The sequence below is a fragment of the Herpailurus yagouaroundi genome, unplaced genomic scaffold (genome assembly GCF_014898765.1).
Source record: "Herpailurus yagouaroundi ecotype Mexico unplaced genomic scaffold, PumYag 215, whole genome shotgun sequence".
In the NCBI taxonomy this organism is placed as follows: Eukaryota; Metazoa; Chordata; class Mammalia; order Carnivora; family Felidae; genus Herpailurus; species Herpailurus yagouaroundi.
Genome location: NW_024412446.1, coordinates 9284763 through 9308026, shown reverse-complemented (window position 1 = coordinate 9308026; position 23264 = coordinate 9284763). Strand labels below are relative to the sequence as shown.

The 23264-nt window shown below is 52.2% G+C and overlaps 1 protein-coding gene across 1 annotated transcript in view; it reads right to left on the bottom strand.

The window, feature by feature from the left end:
* RPH3AL (rabphilin 3A like (without C2 domains)) overlaps positions 1 to 23264 on the bottom strand; it is a 111482-nt gene that overhangs the window by 12200 nt on the left and 76018 nt on the right. Inside the window, 1 exon segment of the mRNA XM_040455470.1 lies at positions 18912 to 19086. Coding sequence (XP_040311404.1) covers positions 18912 to 19086 — 175 coding nt within the window.

The window sequence follows — 23264 nt, the reverse complement described above, 5'->3', positions numbered from 1 at the left end:
CCCCCCCCCCCCCCCGCCCCGGTCAAAAATAAATACACATTAAAGAGTCAGTGTGCCTGGCCAGAGAGTACAAGACACCTGGTTCCAGAGGGAGGGTTGGAGGGGCTGGGCGCCCTCTGCCCGACACTATGCCAGGTGCCTAGACAGCATTATCTGCCAATCAGCCCCGTGCCATTGGGACTTGTCTGGCAGGACACGGGACTGGAAATAAAACCAGTCTATGCCAACGGTGGCTCATAGGTTGCGTCTGACCAGCTGGGCTGCTTGAGGAGCAACTTGCAGGGGGGGATCCTGAGGTGGCACCAAGAGCCCGCAGGAAGACCAGCCTGGTCACGCAGGGAAACCCAGAGTGGGCACAGGGGCAGGGCAGCAGCGGCAGGACCTAAGCCATGTAGCTTCTAGCCAGATCTAAGGCCTTCTGGAAAGCCTCTGTGCCTTCAGCCTGGGTCACCTTTCAGCAAAGGGGGTCACGGGTCACAGAATTCGGCAACCAGAGGGATGGAGCTGGCCAACCATAATCAAGAGATTCTCAACCCCGCAGCTTCCATAGCAGAGCTCTTCTCTCCCCCTCATCGCCACATTCTGCCAGTTTCACCTCCTAAATGGTTCTCCAATCAGTGGCCTTCTCGCCATCGGTCACGGCCCCTGCCTAGCTCAGGGCCTCAGGGTCTCCGGTCTGGTCTCCCTCAATAACTTCCCACCCGGGCCCCTCCTTCAGGCACGTCCATCTGCACAGAGGGCAACGCTCCAGCTAACACACAGATCCTAGCTCGTCCCTCTTTAGGGGTTCCCTGTAACCCACAAGCCCATGCTCCTGATCTTTGTCTACTCCTCTAGCTGCATCCTGCACAATCTGCTCTCTTGCCCAGGCTTCTCCACACCTCTCAGAGTTCCTACCAAACTGCCAGTTGGTACCCCCTGCGGTTACTCACTTCCTGCTGCCCAGAACGCCCTGCCCATGGCTCTTCTCCTGGCTCCTTGTTATTTATTTAGTTAGTAATCTCTACCCCCAATGTGGGGCTCGAACTCACAACCTCGAGATCAAGACTCACATGTTCTACTGACTGCGCCAGCCGGACACCCCTCTCCTCGCTCCTTTTGGACACCATCTCCTCCAATCACTCGTGCCTGACTGGCTGAATACCTGACGCATTTTGGTGTAGCCACTCTCGGCTTTCAGTGTGCGTGTGTCTTTCCCCCAGCGGACCCCCAGGCTCCTGGAGGGCAGGGGCCAAAGTGCACCCCTGATTGAGGCTGGTGAACTTCTGCACAGCCTGACCCAGGTGGGTGGGGCGAGAGTGACGTCAACGTGGCGGTTCCCAGCTTTTCCTTCCTTTATCTGCTCAAGGAGTTTGCTTTTTCTGCTCTCTTTCCCTCCTGGCCTTCAAGAAAGAGTTCTGCTTTGGCTCTTTGGGCTTTTGTGACGTAGACTCAAAAGGAGCTGGGAGCTCAGATGGGCTGTGGTCCATATGCCCCTTCATAGTATTTGAGAAATGCAACGGCCTAATTGAGTTTGCAATTGCTTTGCAGGTCCCAGACTGGGTTTCTCTGATCACGACTCCACTGACCGAACCTCATGGGCATTGGATTTATAAGCATTTACGTATTTTTGACTCAGTCAGCCTAAAGTGACTAAACACCAACCCTGTGGGTCTCCAGACAAAGGGAGTGGGAAGTGGGCAGGAAGCAGCCAGCAGCTCCCTGTGCCTCCCTGTCTCCCTTGGGGCAGCTGCAAAGGAATCAGGGAGGATTCTGCCCCTCCGTGGCAGGGGGTCTGGCAGCCTGTTAAGCAGAGAGGAAGTCCCTGAGGGGAGCGGGGACTGATCTCCACATTGGCTTCCCCAAGTCTCTGGCAGAGATGCTTATGGGTAATCTCATTCTTCTTGCCCTGGAACGTTCCATCTCTCTGATGTTTCATATGCACGATCTTCATAATTCTGGGCCAGCGGGGAGGGGGAATGGGGCTGGGGCAGTGGGGGCCTGGGGGACATGTGGCTCCCTGATCTTGAAACAGTGCCTCAATCCAATGCACAGATGACAAAGGGCACAAAATACCGAGAGCTCCAAAGGAGACGATGGGAAAGGGTGTCCAGGACTCAGGTTATGGTGGTGAGTTTTTTGTTTTTTTAATTAAAAAAAAAATGTTTATTCATTTTTGAGAGGCAGAGAGAGGCAGAGCGTGAGCGGGGGAGGAGCAGAGAGAGAAGGAGACACAGAGTCCGAAGCAGGCTCCAGGCTCTGAGCTGTCAGCACAGAGCCCGATGTGGGGCTTGAACCCATGAACCGCAAGATCATGTATGGTGGTGAGCTCTTTATCCCACTTCTTTACCCTCCTCCCTGGTGTGTCGTCTGTCATACGTGCACAGTGTTGGGTCACATGAGTCCCGGAGTGAGCCTGAACTGTAAGAAGGACTATGCCGTGGTACACTGAGAGAGCAGCTTTTGTGGGGAGGGGTATGTCTTGTCCAAAGCATCCAATCTCTGGAGGCAGAGTTCGGGAGGCAACGCGCTATGCAGTTCCCGTGTGCCTGTGCTGTGCAGGGTTTAGAAAAAACTAAATGTTTCCCAAGTTAGTCCGTTGACTTGGTCTTTGTCTCCTTTTATGGACCCCCCCAATGCCCACAGCCATGGAAAGGGGGGAATGGTTCCAGATGACAGGTGAATTTATGAAGGTGTCACAGAGCAGAGAACCGGCCAGCTGACAAGACTCCTTCCCTTAGGCTGTGTCTCCCTTGGCTGGCGCATCTTTGCTCATTGCATCTGGGATTTTGAGCCGGGGCCAGGCCTCAGCTTAGAGGTCTTTGCAGTGCAAACCCGATCCCATTTTAATCCACCGTAATAAACTTTACTTGAAAGAAAGAAACCAAAAGAAGCCAGCAGTGTCCACGCCTGGCCTTGGCATTTCCTGTCAGTAGGAAAGAAACACACCAAAAGGACACTGCTGAGAATGTCCCTGGACAGGGTCCAACGCAAACGCCATTTGCCCAAATATTCCTCCAGCAGCAAGGGATGAAGTTTTTCTTCTTCCTCCCCCTCCGACTGTCACCATAAAACCCAAACCTTGGCTAATTTGCCATTCGATTACCATTGCCACCCTTCTCGCTGCGTAGCAGCTGTGATCGTAAATCTTCCAGGTCTATTAACGACGCTTTTAGGCTCATAAATCTTTTGGCCCTTGCTCTTCCATCCTCAACAAAACACTGTGTCTGAAGGCTGATTTTTTTTCTCTTCGAATTCCCCAAAGACAGTCTAGGATGGCTTGGCGATGAGTGCTTGTATTCAGCCCACGCCTCGTTTTTCAGATTGAAGATGGGAAAACACCAGAGAGAAGACTGTCCCACTAGTCTCCCAAGGAGGAGGAGTCGCCAAATGGATTCACTTGGGCTCTGCCAGGAGGCAGGGAGGAGGGAGAGCCTCCTCCACCACGGTGGCCTGAGACCCCGGACCACTTGCTCGGGGAACTGGCATCCCTGAGATTTTCCCAGCATGCCCCAGAAGGGCTGTCCCACTCTGCTCGGCTCTCGTCCTCAGCAGAGGCTAGCCCCAGCACCAGCCATGCCCACTTCTCTGGGGATAGGCCAGCTTTTTTTTTTTTTTTTTTTCCTGGCTCACTCTTAGATGGATTTGCAATTTGACTGTCACCATGGAAACTTAGAGTTTGGGTACATGGAGGTGGGGGAAGTCTTTCCTTTTGGAAAGTCTTTCCTGATTGCCTCAAAGGACATGTGTGGCAGCTGCCATCCTGTGAAGCCACCCTGCCCGGGATGGTCCAGGGCACAGGCAGGATGCTGGCTGCTTGACCTCACAGCACTGCATTGGGTGGGGGCACCTGGCTCCTGGCTCTTCTCTGCCACCACTTTTCCTTGTGACCGTGGGCATCTCTCAGGACTTCATCACACAGAGACCAACCCAGGCAGCTACTGGGTCTGAATCCTAGGATTCAACTTCAGATCAGCTCTGTATCATCAGGGGAGAGACCCCAGGGTCCCTCTCTGGTTGAGAGGTGGGGAGATGGGACTTCTGGGCCACAACACCCGCCTGCCTGGCACAAGGACAGCCCGTGAGCTTGGGAGGCACTTGTGAGCTGCTGCTCTACTTGGAGGCTCCCAAAGCCCCCAGAAACTACGGGGAATTAGAGAGGAAGAGAGATATTTTCAGCAAACATTCTGCCAAGGCAAAGCAGATGGTGGAAAATTTTGCCTACTAAAAACACAATAATTTTTTTTAACGTAAAGGAAAGATGCTAAAGCCCTGGGGAACGCACAGACATCCCCAATTAGCCTTACCCAGCCTACCAGGCTGCAGAGGGCGGTCGCAGAACTGTCCCTCCTGGGACAGGCGAGGGCTGCCTCACCTGCAAACAAGGCCAGGCTGCTGAAATCCCCCTGAGATGCCCCCCCACCCCACCAAGTCTGGGGCTCTGTTTGGTGGTACCAGGAGGAAGGTACGGGCTGGTGGAGATGCACTCTGATGGGCTCCGATGGGGTCCTTTTCTGAGCTGTGAGCATTAGCAAAGTAACACAGGCAGTGCCTGGAACATGGTAGGAGCTTTTTACTTGAGGGGGTCATCCTGAACTCATGGCCCACACCACCTGGTACAGGGCTGGCCTCCAGAGTCAGCGTATTCGGTGTCCCGGCCAATCTCACAGGGGTGGCCTGGCCTCTTCCAAGGGGCTGAGGTTCCTAGGTTGTGATGTACAGGACACTGAGAGCACTAGACGCCTTCAGGGGCCCTTTGCAGGCCAAGCTGGGATTTGAGCCCAGGCCTACCTACTGCTGAGATCTCTGTTCTTTCCTCCCCACCCTGCAGGCAGGGCACCCCACAGTCTGGCCTCACCCTAAGGGCTCTGCTCCCTCAGGAGTCCTGCCCTCCAGGCATGCCCTCCCCAACATGCCCACTGCAATGTGAGAGACTTCTAGTTCACTCCTGACATCTAGGGTTGAGTGCTGGCCCTGCCTTGGACACTCTTGGGCAATGACCTTCATCCCTCTGAACCCCAATCTTCTCATTTGTAAAATGGAGACAATAATAACTCCCAAAAATAAGATCAAGGAGGACAAAAGGCATTGTAAGTTTAAAGAGCTATACAGGTGCCTGGATGGCTCAGTCGGTTAAGCGTCTGACTTCGGCTCAGGTCATGATCTCACGGTTCACGGGTATGAGCCCCGCGTCGGGCTCTGTGCTGACAGCTCGGAGCCTGGAGCCTGCTTCAGATTCTCTGTCTTCCTCTCTCTCTCCCCCTCCCCCACTTGCCCTCTGTTTCTTTCTCTCTCAAAAATAAATATTAAAAAAAAAAAAGCCATTCGAGACCATACATATTTTTAAAAATTAGATTCCACTTCATCCTCCAGGAACTCATCTAAATTGTGCCTCTACCGGAAAAGTCTTTCCAGCCCCGGAGAAGGAGAGATGGAATACAGGCCTTTGCTCACTCTCCCCACCACGGCTGGCGCGGCTCTTCTGGCCCCTCTCGGACCCCGCCTGGCATTGCATTTCTTTTCCTACAAGTGCCTGCCTTGATTTCCCCACCTGTACCAGGAAACACCTGAGGGTGGGGCCACGTCTTAATCTGCATCTGACTCCTTCCCTCAGCCCCCAACACTGAGCTTTGAGTCAAGCAGGCACAAAGTGAGTAGCTGAGTGCTTTCTGAAAACATCCCCCAGGAGAGGGTACAGCACCATACAGAGACAGCAGAACCAACCGGTGGTCAGCAAGGTGGTGGCGAGCCAACTCCAGAAGGGGCGCACTTTCCAGCAAGCAGGCGCCTCCTCACAGCCTGCTCCCCCTTGAAGGACACTCAAGTGGGACAAGCCTGGCTGCTGGCGGCCTCAGCCGGAGCCAGGGACAGACTAATGAGGGGAGGAGCTGTCGGAGGCTGGTTGTCATGGGCAAGGGGTGAGCGGGGGCCTGGGTGGGGGTGGGATGCCCTGTTCACACAGACTCTGTTCTTCTTTCAAATCCAAGGCCAGGCCACAGGAACAGGTTCTTCCTTTGTTTGGAAAACTCCCTCTAGGACTCCAGAGAGTCAGAGCCTGGACAAGGAGAAAGGGAGCCTCAAGGCTGGGGAGCCTGTCCTCATAGGAATGGGTCCTGTGAAGTCACAGAGGTATAGAGCCTGCCTCCCTCCCTCCTGGACCCCAGAGTCCAGGAGATCTCGGTGACCTGACCACCCTGAGCTTCATTTCCTCATCTGTGAGGTGAGGATATCACAGGACAACCTCAGAGGGCGGGGTGAGTGTGCGACACCCAGGGGGCTTCCTTCCTTTCTTGGTCTCCTTTCCAAGCTGCCACCAGGGACATCAGCAGGGACGGCCCAGACCAGGCTGGGAATTGACCACTGGGGAGTGGAGGGTTTCCTGTGCTTGTTTATTCATTCGCCATTGATTTTAATTAACTCCCTCCTTTGGATTCACAGACAGACAGGAGGCACTGGATAATGAAGACGAGTCTTCAAGTCGATAGTGATGTGGTCGCCAGCACTGAAATCCTGTAGTCCTGCCCTTGCTGGAGGAGCTCCAGGTAGAACAGGAGATGGATGGATGATAAGGACAGCTTCCTCCAGCGAGAACATGATACTCTCTAGGGGAGGCAGACAGTGTTCAGGGAGAAGGGAAGTCAGGGAGGGCATCTCGGAAGAGGTGGCATTTAAAAATGGGCACAACTTAGACAGAAATGCTAGGGCTGGTGTGTCCCACGGGCAGGGCAAAGGCCAAGTGGTGGGCTTCTCTGGGGACTGGACAGCCCCGCTGGCTCAAAGAAAGGCTCCAGGCTCAGGCACCTCGGGCACGAGGTCCGTACTGTTTCTCTGCGGCAGGTTATTGTTGCTGATTTACGGCAGAGAAGAAACAAAGTGAGTGCATATCTCCTGCCTTTGCTGGATGCAAAGTACGGCTTTGCTCTGTCCCTGACCACAGCTCTCTCTCTCCTTCTGTCTCTGTGGATCTCTGGGCCTTTGTCTTTACTTTGTCTCTTCGTGCCTCCTTTTTGCCGATGTTTTAAAAAAATCTCTGTCTGCCTTTGCTTCCCTTGTCTTTCTTTCCCTGTCTTGTCTGTGTCATATGTCTTTGTGTTCTGGGTCTTCCTGGGGTTTTCTCTCATTTCCTTTTTCTGTTTTTGTCAGTTTCTCTCTCTCCAGTCTCATCTCTCAGCATCTTTGTCTGTCTGTCTGTCTCTGGGTCTGCATCCACCTCTCTCTCTCTCTCTCTCTCTCTCTCTCTCTCTCTCTCTCTCCCCCTTTCTCTCTCCCCAGGCCTCTCAGTCCCATTCTCTCAGGCTCCAGCCTTCTCAGCTTCTGGGTTTGTCCTTCTGGTTCCCTCACCTGAGCAGAAGCTCAGGGACATGGGGTCTGTGCTCAGAGCCTGGGTGTGGGGGATGGGCTGCCAGGTCTACCTGAGCCCCAGGGGGACCCAGAGGCAAGTGAGGCAGGAGAGGCCTGGTCCTGCTGTCCTGTATGGAGATCCGGGCAGACAGACTCTCCTAGCTTTGCTGTGACTCCCAGACCAGCAGTCAGGAATCAACTCGTCCTGCCTGCGAGGCTGGCCTTGACCTACGATGGACAGGCGGCCCCAGGAGAGAGCTTCCGAACTGAGCGGAGCCACGATGCTATCTCCTTGGACTTTACTAGAGTCTGACAGGGCAGGCGGGCCCAGGGTTATTCACTTTACCCAGGTCCCCAAAGGCTGAGAAATCTAGAGTGGGCAGAATTGAGATGTAGGTGTTTATATGGTGAGACAGGTGAGCGGCTGGGGAGGGTGTGCGTCACTGCGTGAGGTGGAGCCCAGCCCTGGCCTGGCCCACGGCGGCAGGAGCTCTGTGCACGTCATTCGAGCTGAAGCCAGAGGCTGGCTCGGGGGACAGGGCCCTGCTTTCCTGTCGGCTCGGATGCCATGGGAGTGGGGGCTGGGAGTCCCCAGCACCTTACAGCTGGAATCACCCAATCAGCTGAGGCCGTCACTGGGTTTGGGCAAATGAGAAGCGACAGCCACGGCCCTGACCTCTGTGGTGTGGCTAATGAGGGCCTTCTGCTCTTGGGAAATCAATCCTCAAGCCAATGAGGATGCCCAGGACAGGCAGGAGGGTTGCTGGGGCAGGAGTGGGGCGCGGGAGTAGGGGCGACACAGCCTGCCGAAGCTTAGGGCTTCTGTTCTGGGGATGCCCCGCCCCCACTCACCCACACTGGCATCGGACTAGACTTTGGCTTCACCAAGGGCTCTGAAGGTCAAGACAAATTAGTATGCGTGGGCTTCTCTTTCAAAACACAGCCACATAAGAGGTGGCCAGGTCTCCACTTCCCTGGGAAAGGGCAGAGTTTCCCGAAGGCCGAGGGGATCTTTCTGCCCACACCAAGGTTATGATGCAAGTTATTTGCCTCTCCGTGCCCTACTATAAAATGGGACAGCAGTCCAGCCCCCCACCCCCGCCCCCCTGTGTCAGAGGAATGCACGGCGCCCAGCACAGCCTGCAGTGAGCAACCACGCAATCCACGCGGCTACAATAGTTGCTGGTTTTATTTGGCCACTCGCCACTGAGGCCCAACGCATACCTCTTTCACTGCACGGACCTACGGGCAGACGGTACCCTGGCCCTCAGAGCACGGAGCGCTGGCGGCCACGTGGGAAGCCCAACGACTGGCTGGCCGTTGGGTGTCTGCCCCAGTGGGGCACACATGGGCTCGGGCAACTTGGCACCCTCCCCACTGCCTTCTCCTGCCTTCGGAGAAGGATGACATTCAGTTCCCCAAATGGCTGGTGGAAGCCCCAGACAGCACTGTCTGTGCCTCTTTCTGGTTTACTTATTTCCTGGACCCGAACAGCAGACCAACCCCATGCAGACCGGAGTCAAGGGGTTCAGTGAGGGACCCACAGTGCCCTTCTCAGGTGGTGGGAAGACGGCTTCTCCCACCCTCCTCTCTAAACAGTCCTTCCCGGCTCGTGTGCACGCGTGCGTGTGCGTGCAGGGGCAGGGCCAGGGCCAGTGCTGAAACGGGGCTCACCACCTGCCAGACATTTCTCCAGAAAGTTTCATTCCCTTGGATTTGGAGCTAGAAGATAAAAGCTGGAAGAGAACAGACTCTGTCCAGGCCCCCTAGTCTCTCCATCCCACTCATGGGGCAACCAGGGCTCAGAGAGGAAGAGGAACCGGCATCCCTAGCCTGGGGTCAGGGTCAGGAGTGGGAACACGCAGATGTGACACGCTCAGGCTCTGTCTTCCACTGGTGAGCTGGAGGGGCCAGTGGGTGAGGCGAGCCGGACATGATATTTGCTCTGATCCATTTACGACATTTCTGGATACGAGTATTGATTTCCACAGAGAGGTATGCTCACTTTTCTTGCAACAGATGTTCCTGTTGGTCTAAGTCCTATTCTCTCTCTTTTCATAGGGATGTGGAAACCAGAACTATTTCACTTTCTTCTTAATAACCCTGTAAGCGTGATGATCACAGCATCAAGAGACAATAGGGAGGGGTGGGGACTGTGGCAAACCAGAGACCACGCGGCCAGGGTGAAGGGGAAGCTGCGACTCAGCTTGTCCGATTTTTCCAGGGAGGGGGGCAGTACTGGCAGACTTCCTGATTTTCAAAAAAGAAGCCAGAATTTCACTTTTTTTTTGAGAGAGAGAGTGAGACAGAGCGTGAGTGAAGGAGGGACAGAAAGACAGGCAGACAGAGAATCGGAAGCGGGCTCTAGGCTCTGGGCTGTCAGCACAGAGCCCAACGTGGGGCTTGAACTCACGAGCCGTAAGATCATGACCTGAGCCGAAGTTGGACGCTTAACCAACTAAACCACCCAGGCGCCCCCCACCTTCTTTTTAATGAGGATTTTCCATGTTTAAAAAAGTTATTGGTGAGCATAAAGCAGGGAGCCAGATCGAGTCCCTGCTCTACCAGTTTGTGACCTCTAACACCGGCGCGTGTCCGACCCTTGGCGGACAGATGGCATCCCGTTTCCCAACACGGACGCCCTCCTGCTCTGCTGTCCTCTGCCTCCTCCACGCCTCAGCCAGCCTGACCCCTCTGCCCATAGCACACACTCCCAGCTGCTCCGAAGGCTGCAGGGAGTTCACGCACCACGTCCAGGCCAACGTGACAGAAATGCCAAGGCCAGAGTCTGCTGGGGAAACACTGGGGGGTGAGCAGGAGGTGGGAGAGGGCAGCTGAGCGCTCTGAGGAGCTTCCAAAATGCCAATTTCTTAGGAACGGGGAAAGAAGGAAGGTGGCATAGCAACAGCTGGCTCTGGGCAGTGAGCAATCCTGTATGAAAATAAAACATTTTACAATCCACAACCGTGGCTCATTAAGAATGAATGGATCTACTGGTATAAATAGCGCGCTGCGTTAAGAAGTCAGGAAACAGCATATGCGTTTGATGGAAAAACGGCTGCCACGGAACTGCTTATTAGCTCCGTCGGCTGCAGCTCCGCACTAACCAGACAGAGGTCTCTGGTTCAACGCTTTGGAGGGTCACGTGGATTTCTTGACCTTGGGCCGTAGAATGCATCCCCATCTCCCCAGCCCCGGTCACAATATGGGAGCAGATTTGGGACACACAGTAACGAGCCCCTAGTGAGTATCCCCCAGTTTCTGAAGCACAGTATCCTCTATAATATAAAGTATCCAATATGCTCTACTATAATATCCAGCCTCTGCTTGAATGCTCCTGGTGACAGGGAACTTGCTACCATGTCAGACACAAAACACCCCATTCTGGGGTTCAGTGGCTCCTGAGCAAGGGACCCAACCCCCCTGCTCTGTCCCAGCTCTGCTTTGTGGGAGGGCAGTCCTAGCTAGCCACGCCACTATTATATCTAATGGGGTACAGGCTAGGTGCAAAAGGGACAGCCCGGGTAGGAATGAGTCGGGCCAATCACCTCCGCGCTGAGTGTGGACGCGGGGTCCCGAGAGCGGGGCCAGAGGAAGGGCGTGCAGGTGTGAGGCTAGGGGACGCAGCTGATCCAAGAGCTCCCTGAGAAGGAGAAATAGCCGCTGCCACACTCCTCCACCTCACAGGTCTTGCAAGCCTTGTCTCCTTCCCTGCTTCTGGGAGACAGACCTTCCCAGCAGCCTGGTGGCTATGCCTGTACAGGGGCTGCCTGTGGTGGTGGTCTCTGTTCCTGGCGACCAAAATCCTCTCGCCAAGTCTGAAAGGGGACAGCTGGTGCGTGTGTGGTGATTTGGGCAACGGTTTATTCTGTGTTGAACTCAGAGGGGAGGGGGATGGGCTGGGACTCAGACGCCTCTGGGCTGCAGCCTATATAGGTCGGATCGTCCATCACGAAGAACCACTTTTGCCGTCCGAAGCTGCCCCACAGGCTGTCTGAGCATCAGATGAGATAACGACCGTGAGCCACAGAACTCTGACTGTGGCCAACACAGCACCCAGTATACTGGACGTGGTGGCACGGGCGGGTCAGCCGGGGTCATTCTGGAAGGGTGGCCCAGGGTAAACATGTGTAGCCTGATCTGAACCAGACTGTTCAACCCAAACAATCCTGAAGCTTGCTTTCGCTAGACTGCCAACGGAACCACAGTTGAGGATTTTTTAAAAAATCGTTTAAAATTTAGTGAACCAATGAAGTAGCAATGAAACCCCTCTGTTTTTCTCAAAACTGTCCAACTGGAACAAATCCAAAACCTTGAAGTACTTTTCTGGAACAGACCTTGAAGTCAACCTGTGTGTAAATCTGTTCAAATCCATCTAGGAAGCTTGTGCTCTGTTCGTAGGGGATGCCAGGGGGCTGGAGGTAGGAGGACCCTGGAGAGGGACGGTGACCCTGGCCTCAGTGGAGATGGGAAAGTGAACTTGCCTCACAGCCATGGGAGCTGTAGAGGTCTGCTTGTGCCTCAGCCAGGGGCCTTTTGGCCCATCAGGGTTTCTCTGCCATCTCTGGGGGGATGGAGTATGGAGGAAATGGCTGTTTATACCCCGTGGGTAAGGCTTTATGGCGACTAGGGTGGAAGTGAAACATGAAAAGTCCTCCAGAGTCTGGCCAGGCCACAGGGCAGTGATGAAGGCTTCACACAAGGGGTGCCCTCCCACCTTCCCAGCCCCAGGCTCCCAGGCAGAGGCAGGTAAGCAAAGCCTTACCAATCTGGGGGTCGGTCTCCCAGGAACCCCAGCTCTCTGGCTCCCATCTGAGAAAAGTGCACATATCCTAGAAAGCCCTTTGACCAATGCATGGACTCTAGACTCAGGCCTTCAGGCCCCCAATTTCAGGGGCTCAGCCCCAGAGGGGCAAGCTGGTGTAGACCAACCATTAAGCAGGTCCAGGGCAATGTTGCCTCAGTCAGAGCACTGCGGGCTGAAGAAAATAAGAAGCCTCATCATATTAAGGATCCTTGCCATTGGAGGCAGAGAAGCACAAAATCCTATCAGAATAATTTCCACAGGTAATGACTTCAGTCAGATCAGTTCGGCTCTCTGTCTAGGTCTTAAACGGAATTAGGCTCATCCAATGCCCAGTCTCCCTTTGACCTTTCTTCCATTCTTTGTAGTGAGTGACTAATGGCTAGAACCGCAGCAACCATCTTGTGACCACGAGGGAAAGAGCAAGAATTATAAAGACATCTGTCCTGACATCACCGAGCTGCTGAACCAAAGCTACAGGTGCCTTCCCTAAATTTTCTAGCATGTGGCAAAAAAAAAAAAAAAAAAAAAAAGGAAGCTCGTATTACCCAGATATGCCAGGTTAATATGGCACCCACCACCCCTACCACCAGCAAATATCTTTGCACTTGGCCCCACGGCGGGAATCCAGCTCAAAGGAAAGAAGTCTACGGAAGAGGTGGGCCCAGCTCTAAAGGGATTAAGACCCAAGAACCCATAGTACTGGTTCCACGTCTTACACCTTCCATTTCACAGGGGAACAGAGAGACCCAGGAGGGTGCCAAAGCTGGCTGCATTCATTGCTGCCGTCAACTTGGAGCAGTGGCCTGCCCGGGGGAAGCAGCATGGGGCGCTCTCCATTTAGGCTGAGCAGGTGGGAGTGTGCAGTCTCCCAGAGGCACGCAGATCGCAGCCGGGGCCACTCAGGCCGCACCATTCCTCGCCCCATCCCGGAGAAACAACGAATGTCCTGCCATAAACGAGCTGGGAGAGGGCTTACCAAGGGGTCTGCAGGCAAGTTCTTGGCCCAAATCAACAGCCCGTGTCAAAAGAGGGAGAGGGTAGCCAGTCAGGTAGTCAGTCAGTCAACCGGCTGCAGGTCCCACAGCCTCCGCCTCGCCGGCTCTCTTTGAGATAACATAGCGGCAAAACCGCTTCTGATCTTTCTCTAATACATTCTCTGTGTTATTTTTAACATTTAGATCTTTAACCTACCTGCAGTGTGTTTCTGAATACACATGGAACGGGGTGGAAATCTAATTATGCTAACTTCAGTTGTGACATAAACCTGTTATTTTCCCAGTGAATTGAAAAACTACCTATGTTCAGCTTCCATACGTCCTTAGATCTCTTATTTCTCTATTCTGTTCTACTAATCTATTTATTTATTCTATAAGTAAATATTCTATTTATTCTGGTGACAATGCGATACAATTGTATTGATTATAGTACCTTCAGAATAAGCTTTATTTGGTCAGGCAGCTCCTTCTACTACCTTGCCATTCTTGGGCACCTGGGTGGTTCAGTTGGTGAAGCATCTGACTTTTGCTTTCGGCTCAGGTCATGATCTCACGGTTCGTGGGTTCAAGCCCAGCTTCGGGCTCTCTGTGCTGACAGTGCAGAGCCCGCTTGGGATTCTTTTTCTCTCTGTCTCTGCTCCTCCCCCATTCTCTCCCTCCCTCCCTCCCTCCCTCTCTCTCTCTCTCTCTCCCTCTAAAATGAATATACTAGGCATTTATCCACGGGATACAGGTGTGCTGTTTCGAAGGGACACAGGCACCCCAATGTTTATAGCAGCACTATCAACAATAGCCAAAGTATGGAAAGAGCCCAAATGTCCCATCGATGGATGAATGGATAAAGAAGATAATGGAGTATTACTCGGCAATCAGAAAGAATGAAATATTGCCATTTGCAACTACGTGGATGGAACTGGAGGGCATTATGCTAAGTGAAATTAGTTAATCAGAGAAAGAAAAATCATATGACTTCACTCATATGAGGACTTTAAGAGACAAAACAGATGAACATAAGGAAAGGAAAACAAAAATAATATAAAAACGGGCAGAGGACAAAGCATAAGAGACTCATAAATGTGGAGAACAAACTGAGGGTTACGGGAGGGGGTGTGGGAGGGGGGATGGGCTAAATGGGGAAGGGGCACTAAGGAATCTACTCTTGAAATCATTGTTGCACCATATGCTAACTAATTTGGATGTAAATTTTTAAAAATAAAAAATAAAATTAAAAAAAGAATAAAGTAAAAAAAAAGTTTATGCAAAAAAATGAATAATCTACCTTGCCATTCTTTAAAAAAAAAAAAAAACAAAAACATTCTGGGGCACCTGGGTGGCTTAGTCAGTTGAGTGTCCCAACTCTTGATTTCGGCTCAGGTCATGATCCCAGGGTCGTTGGATGGAGCCCCACATCGGGCTTTGCGCTGGGCATGGGGCCTGCTTAACATTCTCTCTGTCTCCCTTTGTCCCTCTTCCCTGATCACATGAGCTGTCTCTCTCTCTCTCAAAATAAAATAATTCTTAAAAAAGAAAAACACATTTTTGGGGCACCCGGGTGGCTCAGTTGAGTAAGCTTCTGATTCTACCCTCGATTTCGGCTCAAGTCATGATCTCACAGTTTGTGAGTTCAAGCCCTGTGTCAGGCCATGTGCTAACAGTGTGGAGCCTGCTTGGGATTCTCTCTCTCTGCTCCTCCCCTGCTTATGCTCTCCCTCATCTCTCTCCCTTTCTCAAAATAAATAAATAAAGTTAAAAAAATATAAAATAAAAAGACATATTTTGTTAAATTGAAATATAACTCACATACCATAAAATTCACCCTTTGAAAGCATAGGATTCTGTGGTTTTTAGAATATTCATTAAGTCGCGCAATTATCACCACTGTCCATTTCTAGAACATCTTCATCACATGTTCTCTGTACCCATCAGCAATCACTCCGTTTCCCCTCTTCCCACCCCTGGCAATCGCGAATCTACTTTCTGTCTCCATGGATTTGCCTGTTCCGAACATTTCATGTAATTGCAACAATATGCTACATGGCCTTTGTCTCTAGCTTCTTTCACTTAGCATAAAGTCTGCAAGGTTCATCTGTATTGTAACTGGTGTCAGTATTTCAACCCTTTTTAGGGCTGACTAATATTTCTTAAAAAAATTTTTTTTAAACGTTTCTTCATTTTTGAGAGACACAGAGAGACAGAGAGTGAGTGGGGGAGGGGCAGAGAGCGAGGGAGACACAGAATCTGAAGGAGTCTCCAGGCTCCAAGCTGTCAGCACAGAGCCAGACTCAGGGCCCAAACTCACTAATCGAGAGATCATGACCTGAGCCGAAGTCAGACGGACACTTAACCCACTGAGACACTCTGGTGCCCCAAGGCCGACTGATATGTCACTACATGACTATGCCACATTTTGTTTCTCCAATGGACAACGGAACATTTGAGTCCATTCCTTTCTAAAGACTCCACTGGGAATCAGGTAGGAATTATTACACTTAACTAATTTGGAGGGACCAAAATCTTTGTCTGCCTCTCTGTGTCTTACTTTTTGTCCTTTGGTAAGATTCTATAACTGTCTTCATGTTGGACCTGTAATTCTCTTTCAAAATTTGCTTCTAGGCATTTTGTAATTTTTTGCTGCAATTATGAGTGAATTTTCCCATTTTTCCTTCTAATTAGTCAGCACAGAGTAAACTATTGATTTGTACTTGTGTACTTTTACTTCGTATCCTGTCAGTTCTCAAATTCTCTTATTAATCCTAGTGGGTGTTTTAGCAGGCTTTCTTGGGTTTTCTTGATATATAAGCATATCATCTGTAAGTAAGAAAATTTCTTCTCTTTTCTAATAGTAACAGATTATTTTATTTTCTTGCCTTATTGCATTAGTTAAATACTACAAAATACTGTCACATGATGGTGGTGATGGGGGTATTCTTGACTTGCATTTCGATAGAACATGGCTTTGGTGCTTTATCAGTGAATATAATATTTGGTGTTGGGTTTTGTTTCTTCTTTGGTAATTTCCTCATATGTAAGTAATTTCCTTATTCTCATTAGATTTTTTTATTTAGCGTATCTTTTTTTTAACTTTGGAGAGGAAGGCACTTCGAAGCAACACGGGAAACCTAGAAACCACGAAACAATGAAAGACATACTTGACAGAAATGAAGAGAAGTCGTTTTTGAATGGCAGAATAGTGTGAGTAAAGGCTGGGGTCGAAAGAAATGGGAAGTCAAGGAGGAAAACATTTGCAAGCCATCTAACATCCCTAACTCATAAGCAGCACCTATAAATCAAGGAGAAAATAAACCACCTAATATGAAATGAGCAATGGATTCAAACAGGCAGAGGAGTCCACACCCCAATGCTGGCCACTCCATTTCTGCCTGGCCCTGAGCTCAGCTGTGGCTGAATGGGGTGCTATAAGGGCTGGGCTTCCCAGATAGGCTCTAAACTAGACCGCAGACTATAGTTCTACCCCCAGCCAGCTGCCCAGCACCTGGGCACTGCTGATGGTCGGGCTGGGGAGGGGAGGCGACTCTTGGAGCTCAAGAAACGCTCAATGGTTCCCCAATCATCAGTGGTCTGGAAGGAAAGGTCCAGTGACGTCCCTATGCCAGATTTGCAAGGCTGCCGGCTGGGGGCTGTCTGCGGCTAGGAGTCTGACAGCCTCGAGCCCAGCTTGAGAAGGAACCAGGACTGAGGCAGCGGCCCCCTGGCAGGTTGGGGGGCTTCCCAGACAGGTAAGGCAGACCTTTCCCCTGAAGTTGCTGCAGGCTTGACTTCCAGGCCATGTATACCGACCAGGAGGAAGCCAAAGAAGGGCTGGCGTGGGGCTGACCTCCCCTTGCCCCCAGGCTCTGGACCAGCTGTGAGGATGGCTGCGTCTGGCTCGGGCCTCTGATCTCCCACAACTATCCCGTAGCCACCCGAGTGCCTCGGTGAGTACATAGCTGTTTCTGGGATGGCCAGGGGACCCAAACTCAGCCAGAAGGTACAGATCCTGGCTTCTGCACAGGCTAATCGGAGAGGACAACCATGGGATCAGGCTCGGAAGCAGTTCAGGGACAGTCGGCTTGTTTGTGGCCCCTGCTTACAAACCCCTGTGACGCAGAACCTCGCAGCTTTCCTCCTACGTCCCCAGCTGCGCCTCCTTTGCCTCCTCCACCAGCTCCTATTCTTCCTTCCTCGCAGGACTGTGGGTTTCCTCAAGTTCAGTCTGCCCACCACATGTACCCCATGCATTCCCGATGTACGCCTTCCGTGGGTGTATGCAGACACCTCCTGGGCCTCCCCAACCAGCTTGGGGCCATCAGCCCTCACCTTTCTGGTGCCCACGGTGAGACACAGAAGTCATCTGTCTGGGCCACCTCTCCCTGCCTGGGACTAAAATGTGGATCATCACAGGGCTGCGATGCACTGGCCCGGGGCCTTGGCATGAAGGATGTGCTGCCTCGTGCTCTGGGAGCCTGGAGGCTTGTGACCCAGTCTTCGGAGGGACACCAAGCTCACATGGGGGCCTCCACATGGCGTGGCCTGGCCGCAGCGCAAAGGCAGTTAATAAGCCGTGCCAACGGCAAGCGTGTGGGCCACTGGCCGCCTCGCCCACGTAATTAAAAGGCCATCTGTGTCTGCGTGGCTGAGGAATGGGGGCTCTGCCCTTCCCAGGGGTGTGTGTGTGCACACCTGTGCATGTGAACATGTGTGCTGTGCGGATGCTGAGCAGACAGGGCGGGGAGGGCCCTCGGGGCCTCCCCTCCCCAACCCCTCAAAGCAACATTCTGTTTCCGGGCTGCAACTCCTCCCTGGGCCAGAGGGGCACAGAGGTACCCTGACAGGGCCCAGAGCACAAGACCCTGCCTTTTGGTCCCAGCTCTGCCATATAGCAGCTCAGGAAGTCCATCCTTCCCCCTGGGCCTCAGGCTACACGTCTATCAAACAGGGCTACTAAATCGCTGCCTGGACTGCCTCTGCAACTTTTTTTTTTTTTAATTTTTTTTTTTTAACGTTTATTTTTGAGACAGAGAGAGACAGAGCATGAATGGGGGAGGGGCAGAGAGAGAGGGAGACACAGAATCGGAAGCAGGCTCCAGGCTCTGAGCCATCAGCCCAGAGCCCGACGCGGGGCTCAAACCCACGGACCGCGAGACCGTGACCTGAGCTGAAGTCGGACGCTTAACCGACTGAGCCACCCAGGCGCCCCTGCAACTTTGAAACAAAATCACGAACGTAAAAGTGCTGTGTGAGCCATGGAGGGCCACCTACCGCAGCAGGTACCATTATCACCAGTGGGGCCGAGCACCCCTTCTGATGCTGGCCACGGCAGCGCGGCCTCCACAAATACCAAAGTGCCCTGGGTGCAAAGTCATTTTGCTCATTAGGACCAAGGACGTCAGGAGTCCTCCCTTCCCAGGACGCCCTTCCCGGGACGCGAGACGGGTCTGAGAAGAGAGGGTACAGGCCAGCTTCGGAAAGACACATTTCGATACTTTGCCAAAAACCCCAACGGCTATCACATTTCCGCAAAGATCCGAGGGCTCGTGGCATCCCCACCCCCAAACTGGTGCCCGTTTGGGAATCGGCCTCCGGCGGACCCTCCCCCTGCAAGCCGTCACTGTGCTAAGGTGCCCACGTGGGTGCAGGCGGGGCAGCTGGAGGCACTCGGGGACAGAGCACCAGCATGAGCCACGCAGAGGGTGTGGCAGACGCTGGCCTGGTGCCTGTGGCACTGGCGGCTGGCTGACAGCTGGACTGTGACAGCTGCTCTCCTGGGAGAGGGAGCGAGGGGGACTTACCTCTCCCTCGGGCCCACGTGTAGACGCGGCTTGTCTCGGTGCTTCTGGGCTTTTGCTCGGTGGGCTCCATGGGCCACGGTCGGAAGTGGGGGTCATCGGCCCGGCCGGGGGTCTTCAGTGGCAGGATGTACTTAGGGAGCCCTCGGTAGAACCAGGCCCCTGACCTCTTCCAGACCTGGCAGGGGTGATATTTACTTAGAGCGAGGGACACAGAGCAGCTCCCTGCACCATGCTCCCGCACGGGCCCACCCGCCTCTCCTGTTGCAAAGTTGGAAAGTGCTCAGCCTGGTGGGCATCTAGAGGGTGCTCAAGAGGTGCCACCTGCCTCCCTGCCACCTGCACCTTCCCTTGAGGCTCTGGGGCAGAGCAAGCGACAAAAGGCTAGAAGACATGGGGGGTGGGGGGCTGGGTCACAGCACAGTACTGGACCCAGAGCTTCCCAGGGATGAGTCTAGCTCTGTGAAGGCTCAGGGAGGGCCCAGGCCCCAGAGGGCCCCAGATTAGAATTCAGAGCAGCAACTGAGATTCCTGAACCCTTAATGCCTACTTCATAAAACACCAAGCGCTCTATAACTTCTTTGCCATTGAAGGAAATACTTTCAGGGTATTTAGTAAGAGGAGTGGGAGAGTGTGAAGGAATGTGACCTTCTTAGAGAAGAGCGAGCCTTGGCGGTTCAGAGCAGACGGCCCTGGGTTTGAACCCTGGATCCGTCATCCCTCAGCTGTGAGATTTGGACACTTCAACCTTCCAGATCCCGTTTCATCACCAGTAGGTGGAATGCAGGAACAGCATCCGTCTCACGGAGCAGCCATGAGGACTAGACTCTCAAACGAATGTTAAGGCCCCGCTGGCCAGTGTAGGGCAGGGCGCAGTCACTCAACAGACCTGATGCACACAACCATCATTGTCACCACCCCCCCCCACCTCATCTGACAAACGTGGAAGTTTTACAACCAGTGGACCAAGTTCCCTACTCAAAAAAGAGAATCAGAAGGCCAGGATGGCTCAGTTGGAAGAGCATGCGACTCTTGATCTCAGGGTCTTGAGTTCGAGCCCCACATTGGGTGTAGAGATTGATTAAATAAATAAATAAATAAATAAATAAATAAATAAATAAATAAATAAAATGTGAAACAATATATATAGAATCTCAAGCTCTGTCCCTGATCTTCTGAGGCAGAATCTGCACTTCATCAATAAAATCAGAAGGCCAGAGTCTGCCCTGATTCTCTCTAGGACAGATTTTCCTAATCCTCAAACTTCCTCTGCATATTAGTTCTGTGGGATATTGACATGGTCGAACCAAAAAAATAAAATAAAATAAAATAAGGTTTCTGATCATGTACACTTGGGAAGCACTAGGTTAAACCAAGCATCACTGCAGGACTTATCAGAGCCTTTAATACACCAATGTACTCAGGATTCCTCAATGTGGAGTACTTTCTGCTTTGGATCTACTCAGCAGGTTTTCCCAGAGAAGCTCAACCCTACTAATTGATCTGCATAGACTCAGCACTTAACTGCAACAGTTACATCACTCAACTATCATATGTCATCTCTTCATGCTTCAAAGTGCCAGGCATGGGGGGACTGAGTCCGAACCCTGTCCCTGGCTTGAATCACTCCTCCTCCCTCCCAGCTACCCTATGCAGAAGGGCCTGTTTTTGAGTGGCTCTTTAATAACATAGCACCCATCTGGTGGGATGAATGCCTCATGGATCCTCCTTTTAAAAACCCTTTCTGATCCTTTCACGGAGCCTCCTACAATAAATATTTATGTGAATTGGTAGCAGGTACAGGTGGTCAAAAATTCATTGGGTGTGAAATTAAAGTCTCCTCCCCATTCCCAAAGGCATCTATCTGGGGATATAGTTCTTTGAGGAGTTTTGCTATTATCCCCACTTTCCAGATGGGAAAATTGAGGCTCCGACAACTTAAGCAACTTGCCCAAGGCTAGTCCAGCGTTCTATTGGCCTCAGACACTGAAGGCCTCAGGGTCTCATCCCCACAGTTTACGGATGCAAAGGGGATGCTCAGGAAATGTGGCCGAGTGCTGAATAAACCCTCAGCAGGTCAGACATCATCATGGACTCTGCGGAGCCCCTGCATGGTTCCTGAGAACAGACGCCCAAGCCCAAGAGGCCATGGGGGGCTGGCGAGGGGCTCATTCGGCTTCCCTGTGCTAAGTGAAGCCTGTGCACCCCACTGGTGCCGGCTTTGCCTGCCCTCCCCTGAGCACACCAGCCTCCTGCCTCCCAACACGGACTGGGCCTCAGGGGGACCAAATGAAGCAAGCCCTCAAGAGCCATCTGTATACCCTGCCATATACACAATTTTTTTTTTTGAACGATCATATACATGCAACCCCATGTTTGTGCCACCCCACCCCCCGTCACTTAACTATAGATCATGGCAACTGTCCACTGTCACTTTTTAATGGCTTCATAGTTTGGATTTATTAAACTTAATCAAACCAGCCTTCCACTGATAGGCATTTATTTTATTATGATTAGTTTTTAATGTTTATGTATTTTTGAGAGAGAGAAACAGAGCATGAGTGGGGGAGGGGCAGGGAGAGAGGGAGACACAGAACCCGAAGCAGGCTCCAGGCTCCGAGCTGTCAGCACAGAGCCCAACGTGGGGCTCGAACTCACGAGCTGCAAGATCATGACCTGAGCTGAGGTCGGACGCTCAACCGACTGAGCCTCCCAGGCGCTCCCACTGACAGACATTTAAATGGTTTCCGGATTTTCACTCTTGTGAGCAGTGCCACAACCATCACCTCTGCACCCACGTCAGACAGGTGTCGTTTAACTGCCTTAGAAAATACTCTGAGGGGTGGGTCTGCTGGGTCAAGGGATGTGTATACATTTACACGATGGTACATATCGTCAGACCACCCTCCAGGAAGAAAAGTTGAGTCTGAAGTGGGGTGCTAGGTGTCTTCAGGGTGGGAACCCTGCACTGTACCTCCTGCTGGGATCTAGGGTCTGGTCTAGGGACCCAGCTCGGGAGCAGTTCCCATGGGGTGTGGGGGAGGTGCTTGTCAGGACCTGGGGCCACCAGTTAGGTGCCACAGGAGGGAAGATGGGGACCTCACTGTCACCCCTGGGGCACACCGTCACAGGTGGAGAGCACACCCCTTCAGGTGCCCTGTTTGAAGGGGAGTGGAGAGGAGGACACTGTGGGTGATTCAGTGATGTGTTTAACACTTCACTGTTGTGTGGCTCTCAGTGGGAGAGACCCAGAAACACTATAGAGATGCGTTCGGGACTTTCACAGGGCCAGACCCATTCCTAATCCTCATGGGGCCTCATCTTGGAGGAGCTGGGCCTACGGTCCTGGCCCCTGTGTGTGCATGCTCCTTTCTCTCCTTTTTTGTTTTAAATGAAAACAAATTTTAATTGTGGAAGATATCCATAACATAAAATTTACCATCTTAGCCGTTTTTTTTTTTTTTAACTACTTTTTAGGTTTATTTATTCACTCTGAGACAGAGCACAAGTGGGGGAGGGGCAGAGAGAACACTTTACTGATCAGAGAGAATCCCAAGCAGGCTCTGCACTATCAGCGCAAAGCCCAACGCGGGGCTCGAACTCACAAACGGTGAGATCGTGACCCGAGTCGAAGTCAGAGGCTTAACAGACAGAGCCACCCGGGCGCCCCACATCTTAGCCATTTCTAAACGTATAGTTCAGTAGTGTTAAGTGCGTGCACGTTGTGTAGCCAATCTCCAGAACTTTGTTTATCTCGTAAAATAGAAACTCTGCACCCATGAAACAGCAACTCCCATTCCCCTGTCTCCCCAGCCGCTGACAGCCACCATTCTACTTCCTGAGGATTTGCTTACTCTGGGTACTTCATACGAACGGAATAGTATTGATCTTTTTGTAACTGGCTTCTTTCGCTTCGCATAATGGCCTCAGGTTCATTTCTGTTGCCACATGTGTCAGAACCTCCTTCCTTTTTGAGGCTGATCAGTATTCTATCGTCGGTACGTACCGCCTCTTATCTAGTCATTCATCCCCTGCTGGCCACTTCGGTTGTGTCTACCTTATGACTGGCCCTTTCGTTGGTAGAGGCCATGAGGCTCTACCATCCAGGAGGGAGGGCCGGGGCACTTGGCTCACCATTGTGTCTTCAAGTTCCGGACACATAGTAGGTGCTCAATAAACATTGGCAGCTACGGGTGGTTTGCTGGAACGTGTCCCAATCCATAGAGTTGTCACCTTCCTGCAGAAGTGGCCTGGGGGTTCCACCCAAGTTCTTGTAATTAATCAAGTGGATTTACTGTTTCAGACTAAAAGAGGGATCAAGCAAAGGAGCCTAGAAGGGCGTGCCGGTGCAGAGCA